Source organism: Wolffia australiana, chromosome 2, assembly GCF_029677425.1.
Source record: "Wolffia australiana isolate 7733 chromosome 2, ASM2967742v1".
Lineage (NCBI taxonomy): Eukaryota > Viridiplantae > Streptophyta > Magnoliopsida > Alismatales > Araceae > Wolffia > Wolffia australiana.
The window spans coordinates 16,785,419-16,793,308 of record NC_135836.1 but is presented as its reverse complement, the minus strand read 5'-3'; the positions used below and the strand labels follow the sequence as shown (position 1 = coordinate 16,793,308).

Sequence of the window (7,890 nt, the reverse complement as noted above, 5' to 3'; positions counted from 1 at the left end):
ATCTTTAGAAGGCCAGATCTAATGCTGGCTCTTTGTAGTGCGAGTTCTCACAAAGAAGAGAGAGAATATGTAATTTGAAATCAGGGCTAGATCTGGATTTGTGTGGGCTTTGAAATAAAAGGGGAAAGTTTCGAATTTTCATAAACCAAAATAAAATGAGTTACAATCTTTCTATTCACTTCAAAATAAAATACAATGATGCTTCAATTTTAAATTTTCAGTATTACAATCTTTCTATTCACTTTCTAAGCCAAAACAATACCAACCAATACTTGCATTTCAACCATGCATAAATGTTTAGTCATCAAAATTTTAGCTCTTATAAAATAATCCGTTTATTAATACATAAATATCTCAAGTAGGTGGATAAGCCCATGTTGACTATTATGTTTCATGGGCCCAATGTTGTCTCATTAACATAAATATTTGATTAGAGATATAGAATTTGACTATAATTATGTCATGAAAGTATTGAGGCTTAACTTAGTGATTATTCTCATTAACCAGATTGTCAAACATCACATGTATTTATGCAGATGAACAAAGTCATCTAATTCGTGTGTGAGTTCCCTAGTTTGAAATGTATGAAGTCAATCATCTGCATATACATAATTCTCTATATCAATAAACATGTCTGGACTATTGTAACCCCACTGACTCAGGGTTGAATTGGCGTATTACATTTTTTACATTCATCACATCTTATACTCAGGCATTTTACTGAAATGCACTAAGCCATAATCGCCAGAACTCTTACGCTAAAAACTAATATCTCTCAACAATTTCTCCACACTAATGGTTATGGTATCAATCATACTCATCATAGTAAAGGGACAAGATAATGTTTTTCAATTTAGAGATTTTGATTTCCTTTTCAAGTATCCGACAAATAAGAATACTCAAAATATATTTTTGAGCTGGATATTATGTTATTTCAAGCCATTCACACGTCCATGTTATTTTTAAGCTCATTAAATAAATAATTATTCATTACTATTCCCATGTTTTGTTTGTAATGAAGCTCCTTAATATAAATAATGGCCTAGTATTTATGATGAGATGAGTATATAATAATCACAAGTTTCTAAAATTATTCTAAATTTTCATATTTTTTAGATACTCAAGACTTACATCAAACTATCTAAAAGAGTGGCATTATTTCATCTTACTTATATAATAATTATGGGTGGTCTTGCGACCAATAGTCTATAGTCACTAATGGCATATGATGGGTGCTCTTTGGGGAAAATTTTCACTGAATTGGTCTGTATGAATTTGTGAATGACATTATATTTAACAATCAACCAGGGTGATTCATGTCAGAATAGGAGGTATATCATGACACCCCACCAGCTGGAAGTTTAACCTATCAATCGGGTGAAATTGGTCCTTGGTTAAAATCTATAAAAAATTTTACTTAATTAATAATGTTGGTCAATAAATATTAATGGGCCAATAAATTTATGAACTACATTGATGTGTAGACCTAGAGAGTCATACACATAACATTTACGGACATCAATAATTATACCTAAATTATATGAGCTTTTATAAAATTTTCTATAATATTTTGGACACCTCCCCTTTTTCTTGAATTCTCAAAATCTCACTTCTGGATAGTTAGAAGATATACCAGACCTTCAAGGAGGAGAGAACAAAGTTAAAGAGGTAATTTATAGTCACATCGGTTGCATGCTGGCTGGATGTGTGAATGGCTTGAAGAAAGTCAACCAAGGAGCAAGTCAATGGTGTATTTATTTGCCGAGAACGTAATGTGATTATCTAATGTTTAACAGTTCAATTCCAAATTGTTTTCATTATTCGGCTGCAACAAGATTTTAGAGATGCAATCAAAGCTTAAGAACTTAACATTATGTAGAAAAGGCATTGGAATCAAAATTTAGATAATCACATTAAATCCTCAGATGATATGGAAAAATGTTACTGTTATTTATCATGAGTTCACGTATACCCTTAATTAGTCGTGGGCGGATTGGTCTATAAGACCAAGCAGCCCTTTATTAATGGATTTGGCATAAAAAAACTATTGAATTTGTTGTGGAACTATAAAAAATATCCAAGAACAAATTGTAAAGGTGATATTATTATATCCATCATAAGTCACTTTTACAGCTGACTTACCGCGAAGACAATATATGACAGTACCCAGATTTCAAGATGAGGGTTCGTCACAGCTATTTGGTTCAGCAGAACAATCATCTAGATTTTGATATTTTCCTAGGGTTGGAAGTATGGAATGTCACGGTCTGACCAAACTTTGGTCAGGACAGACCACGACGAGACCAGGAGTTCATCTTTTCAAGTTGGACTGAAAGTCTAGTCCGGTTCAATTCAATCGCGGACGGAAGACTTGAAGACAATTACTACCATTATTATATTTTTATAAATTTATATTATATACACTTTCTACCTATCTCACTCTCTCCTTCCCTATCTCTACTTCTCTCTCGCTATCTCTACTGCTCTCTCTCGCTCTCACTCTCTTGTTCTCTCTCACTAGACTCTCATTCTATCACTCTTTCTCTCTCTTAGTCTAGCTCTTTATATTTCCTCTATGGTTGTTTCACTCTCGCTCTAGCTCTTTCTCTTCCCGTGCTCACTTTCTCTCGCTCTAGCTCTTTCTCTTCCCGTGCTTACTTTCTCTCTCTCTCTTTCTCACTTACTCCCGCATTCTCTCTCTCTAGCTCTTTCTCTCTCACTCTCTTTAGTTCTTTCTCTCCCACTCTCTCTGCCTCTTTCTCCTTGCTTCTCTCTCGCTCGTTCTTGCTTTCTCTTTCTCTCTCGCTCGCTCTTGCTTTCTCTTTCTCTCTCGCTCGTTCTTCCTCTTTCTCTCAATCTTGGTTTGTCACTATTTCACACGGATCTTTCTATTTCTCTCTCTATCTCTCACTTCTTTCTCTCTCTCTGGTTCTTTCTCTCTCTCTCTTGTTCTCTCTTGCTCTCTATCTCTCTGCTCTTTCTTGCTCACTCACCTGTTCTCTCTCACACTCTCACTGGATCTTTCTATTTCTCTCTCTCTCTATCCCTCTCTTTTGGTCTCTCTCCCTCACTCCATCTTTCACTCGCTCTCTCTTTTGGTCTCTCTCTCTCCCCGCCTCTCTGACTTTCTCTCTCTCACATATTCTCTCTCTATCACTTGTTCTCTTTCTCTCCCCGCCTCTCTGACTTTCTCTGTCTCACTTGTTCTCTCTCTCTAACTCGTTCTAGTTATCTCTCTTCCATTCACTCTCTCTCCACATCTAACTCTATCTCTTTCCCTGTTACTCCCTCCCTCTGTCCACTTCTATCTATTTCCCTTTTACTGTCTCTCTATCCAGATCTATATATTTCCCTTTTATTCTATCCCTCTCCCCCAACAATTAGAACCCACGTTTCTGACGGCCTTATCGAGTTTGAGAAATGTAATCAACTTGACAGGGAGACCAAGTTTAGTGGAATCCGTTATAAGATAATATTAGGCTTTACAAGATCGACTCAATTGTTCTTAATATTAACTTTGATCTATTCATTGTTTTTAATAACCATGACATTGAGTTTTTTTATCTTGGAATGACTCGACAACATGAGCGCACGACACTCAAGGACTAGGTTTACCTTTCCGTAACCTGGCATGACGAGAGAGAGAGAGAGAGAGAGATATTAGCTTCCGTGAATTTTATTGCCTCCTCTGCGAAGTCCATAAGCATGAGAAACTCTACATATGTGAAGAAGAACACCATTTCCAATGAGGTCTATTGAACGAACAACCAATGTTGTCTGACGGTTCTTCTGCGGATATACGGGGAGTGTCAGAGGCGTGAGTCTGTGGTCCATTCATATTTCTCGGGAGGCAATGGAGTGAAGACGATGACAACAAGAGAGAGATAGAGAGAGAGAGAGAGAGAGATGGAGGGCGAGGGAGAAAAGGAGAGATAGGGAGAAGGAGAGAGTGAGAGAGGAGAGAAAGAGAGAGAAACAGAGGAAGAGAAAGAGGGATAGGGAGAGAATGAGAGAGGGAGAGTAACTGAAGGGGAGAGAGAGGGAGAGGCAGAGAGAGGGAAAGGGAGAGGGAGAGGGAGGATGAGAGAGAGCGAGAGAGAAAGAGAGAGTCGGTGGACACGAAGGAGCGGCGCTCTAGATGCAGAACGAGACAAAAAAATGCCGCAGGCAGTCACGGGCGGAGCGCGAGCGGACCCTCCAGAGGAAAACTCCGGACGCATGCTCTCGAGAGGGAATAAAAGCTCCCCCAAGTCGGCCACAGCGTAGGCTAGAAAGAAAAAGCTGCACTACCACTCTCTCCTTTCGCTCCCTTTTAACGCCAATCCATGTCCTAAAATCGGCGTTTACATCTTCCACAGATAAGTCTTCTTCTAAAGGATGCACCGCGCCGCCACCATGTCGCCACCGTATTCCCGATCACTCCAACTTGCCAGTTGCTTTCTCTCTCTGATCTTTCTCCCTCTCTTGATATCCGCGGCGGCGCCCCCAGTCAGTATCTCACGGGTAGAGGATGCGCAGTACTTCCGTATCTACTTCGGGCAAAGCTTCAAGGTCATCAAGAATGGCTTCGACGGAAAGAGCTATCTTCTGACGCAGGTAGAAGTTCAGGATCATGAAGAAGTTGTAGTTAAATATCGCGTCTTTATCTAACTTCCATATGGCAATCTTTGGGTTTTTCCGGAGCAGAGAAATTCAAAGATGGCGACCAGAGATGGGTACTGCACCGGAAGAATCAAGTCCTTCGCGATCCCTCTCTCCAACTACTCCCTTGACACTAGCACCCTCGGCATCCCAGGTACCAACCCTTCTTCATCTTAGGCTCGGTCCCCAACTCCGTTCCGTCATAAAAAGCCACTTAGTCTTCGAGTCCGTTCTCCGTCTTCCTCCGTCCGCGAGCCCTATCTGCAGATTCTCAAGGCATAGAGACACCATATTTTAGCATAATCTTTATTTTTTCTTCGTTAGTCTTGATCTGTCGTTCGTTTATGGCAGTTTCTTTCTTCGAGGTGAGGAAACAGAGAAGACCCATTCATGGCGGTGACCTTCAAGAGCCCCACCGTCATCCGTCCCTCCCTGACTGTTTCCTGCTGCTGCGCAGCTGCTGGGTTTGCTGGAGAGCGTGAAGAGTGTAACATCCGACGAAGTGACTTCTGAATGCCTGTTGAAATCTCTGTCTTCAGGAAACACGGCCCTGGTAAACACGACCGATGCGCGGCAGCTGATGCAGTTTGCAGCGCACTTCGTCAGCGATGTCGACAGAGTTCAAGCCTGCAACTACGTCGTTTTCACGCCGATGGAGGAGCTCTTACCGTTGCAGGCATTCGCAACCTTTCCCACTGTATTACACGCTCGTTTTTAAGATTTTTTTGTCTGAATCATGAATTTTTTTACAGAGGGCAGAGTGGATCAGGTACTTGGCACCATTTGCGAACGCAGAAGCTCGAGCTAACGCCGTCTACGGCTCAGTTAAGTGTCAACCTCTGGCTGCCCACTGCTTCAGAGTCTCTAACAGATACGGAGCTTGCAGGTGAAGAACAATTACCTCTGCTTGAGCAAGTTGGCAGCGAACCAGAGCGGACAGCTCAAACCAGTGGTCGCGTGGGTAGAGTACAAGAAGGTACTGCGGCCAATAGAAGGGTTCAGGGAGGAACGGAACAGGACTGAACGGATGACAGATTCTGGTAATGGATGGAACGGATGATGGATCATCATCCGTCCCCGAGAATTACTGTAAAATAAACAGACGAATCGGAAACTGATGACGGAATGGGAACAAATAAGGTGTTTTGTATTCCGTTTACAGTTCCGAGGTCAGCACCGATAACGTATTGGGTTCCTTCCCGCTCCGTTCGTTCTCCTTCCATGAATCCTAGCCGCGAGCAAGCGTCAAACATCATCTACCCTAAAACCCATCATCTTTTTCCATTATTCTCCGCAGGGCATATGGTCTTTCATCAGCGACCCGTATATTAAACAGGTAGAAGAAGACCCAAAACTACGCTCCCCAAGATTAATAAGGGGTATTAAATCTGATCTTCTTCGCTCGTATATTTCTTTTCCTTCTCCAGCTGGTGAGAGACGCCGGCGGGGAGACCGTCGACGAAATCATCACCAACAACAGTTACAACGTCTCCGACCCCGACGACATGGATAATTTTCACGCTATTCTCTGCGTGAGTTACAGGCCAACTCTTCTTACGCCCTCTACACCGTCTCACCGGCTAGTTTCGCGCTTCAGACTGTGTCCGTGCTGATCGACCAGACATACGCACCGTCTCCGGCGGAATACAACATGTCCACTTTCCTCGACAACATCGAAGTCATCGACAATTCGTGCTTCGCCTTCCTCACGAACCAGAGCCTCTGGAGGACTGATAAGCGCGTTCGAACCATCTCCGACGGCCACGTGACCGGTGAGTTTTCCATTCTGTGATTCTTTTTTTCTCCACTGCCGAAGGATGTCATCCGTCCAATTCCTTTCCGCCTTCCGTTACGGCGAGCTCCTTTGTTGGAAACGGAACGCTCTGTGACGGATGACCCACAGGATAACCTCTCCGTCCTGATCATTGCGCCTAACGATATTACTTGTCTTTGTGCCGACGGAAGACTGGTTCGACAGGGCCATATCGCAGCCGCAGCTGGTGTTGAAGGATCTGATAGAAGCGTTCTTCCCCTCTGGCGCCTACAGTACTACCTTCTTGAGGAACTTGGCCAAGGTAAAGAATCGGCCGTCCTTCTGTAATTTGATGGCAAGCATGAAGGATAATGGATATTTCTTTGACTATCGTCTTGCAGGGAGAAGAGGTAACGGAGATCGGGCCTGAAACTTGTGATAGAGGAAGTTCCGTTGCCTTAGAGCCAACCATAGTCCCCTGCCAGCGACTTCTTCGTCGTTGATGACATCGTTTTCGCCCCCCTAGAGAGACGACATCTTCGTACGCCGGAAATATCGTATCTTCCTGACCATATTTTCTTAATTTTCTTCCCAGACGAAGACCATGCATGCCATGTTATGTCCGTGTGATCGGCGGGTCCGATAGCAGTCTCTGTTCTGTCCCTCGAGTATAAAATTACGCGTATTACGAAAAGGGAAAGTATTACGTAAGTCCTCTTTGACATAAATAGGAAGTTTTCGGGTTTGGTTCTAATGGATTGTCCCATCCCGGGATAGGACGGGGACGGCTCAGTTTTAACGGAGCCGGCTGGCGTTTGGGGAGATGAAGGGTAGAATTCTTGGATGAAAAACGGATGACGATTTAGGACGGAAGGAATGGGACTGAACAGACATACGTTCAGTCATCAGTCTGTGGTATCCCCTTTTCATCATATATCCCTGTTTCATCATTGTTACAACTCCATCATCAGTCGTCAGTTCCAATCTGTCATTCATTCGTGATGAAAAATGGAATGTACCAAATATGCAAGAGAGGCTGGGAGTGAGCAAGCGAGAGAGAGTGAGAAAGAAAGAGTAAGAGAGAGGAGGGCTTGAATTGTGAAACCCCCCTCAAAGAGAGTGGGAGTGCGGAAGTTGAAGCGCGCCCCACTCTCGCTTATCGTTTTGTGAGGAAAGGGCCCATTTCGGGCCCATTTCCCTTGTTATCTGAAAAGGATTTCAACCCCATGAATTCTAATTCGTTTTACAGCCGTCAAATGGTGTTTCTTATTCATTCTTGTCTCTTCCTCTCTTCTCTCCCTTTCTCTGATGGAGCATGCTCAAACGACATCGACGGAATGTCATCGGAGCCATCCTCGTCGTCGACAACATCACCACCGGTCCGTGTCCAGCCCGACTGGCACGCCAAAGCATTCCCTGTCGTTATTGCCGTATCCATCCGTATCATTCATTTTTGCATCGTTTTAATTTATCTAGTTTTTGTCTATGTTGTAAAA

General features: G+C 43.0%; 1 protein-coding gene across 1 annotated transcript; it reads left to right on the top strand.

Annotated features, from left to right (window-relative positions):
- Positions 1 to 4,084: 4,084 nt before the first annotated feature.
- On the top strand, positions 4,085 to 7,008 carry LOC144717039 (uncharacterized). The gene is made up of 11 exons (XM_078592351.1): positions 4,085 to 4,596; positions 4,687 to 4,795; positions 4,993 to 5,006; positions 5,099 to 5,317; positions 5,394 to 5,465; positions 5,528 to 5,617; positions 5,939 to 5,977; positions 6,069 to 6,173; positions 6,239 to 6,413; positions 6,607 to 6,716; positions 6,796 to 7,008. Exons 1-11 carry the CDS (start codon positions 4,378 to 4,380, stop codon positions 6,895 to 6,897), a joined length of 1,254 nt encoding a protein of 417 aa, XP_078448477.1. The 5' UTR covers positions 4,085 to 4,377; the 3' UTR covers positions 6,898 to 7,008.
- Positions 7,009 to 7,890: the final 882 nt, after the last annotated feature.

Excerpts from the sequence above, each read along its gene's own strand:
- LOC144717039 (XM_078592351.1), top strand. The coding sequence starts at position 4,378 with ATGCACCGCGCCGCCACCATGTCGCCACCGTATTCCCGATCACTCCAA. Across the intron at positions 6,174-6,238 it reads ATTTTCACGCTATTCTCTGC|ACTGTGTCCGTGCTGATCGA; the intron begins GTGAGTTACAGG and ends TTCGCGCTTCAG. Across the intron at positions 6,414-6,606 it reads CTCCGACGGCCACGTGACCG|ACTGGTTCGACAGGGCCATA; the intron begins GTGAGTTTTCCA and ends TGCCGACGGAAG.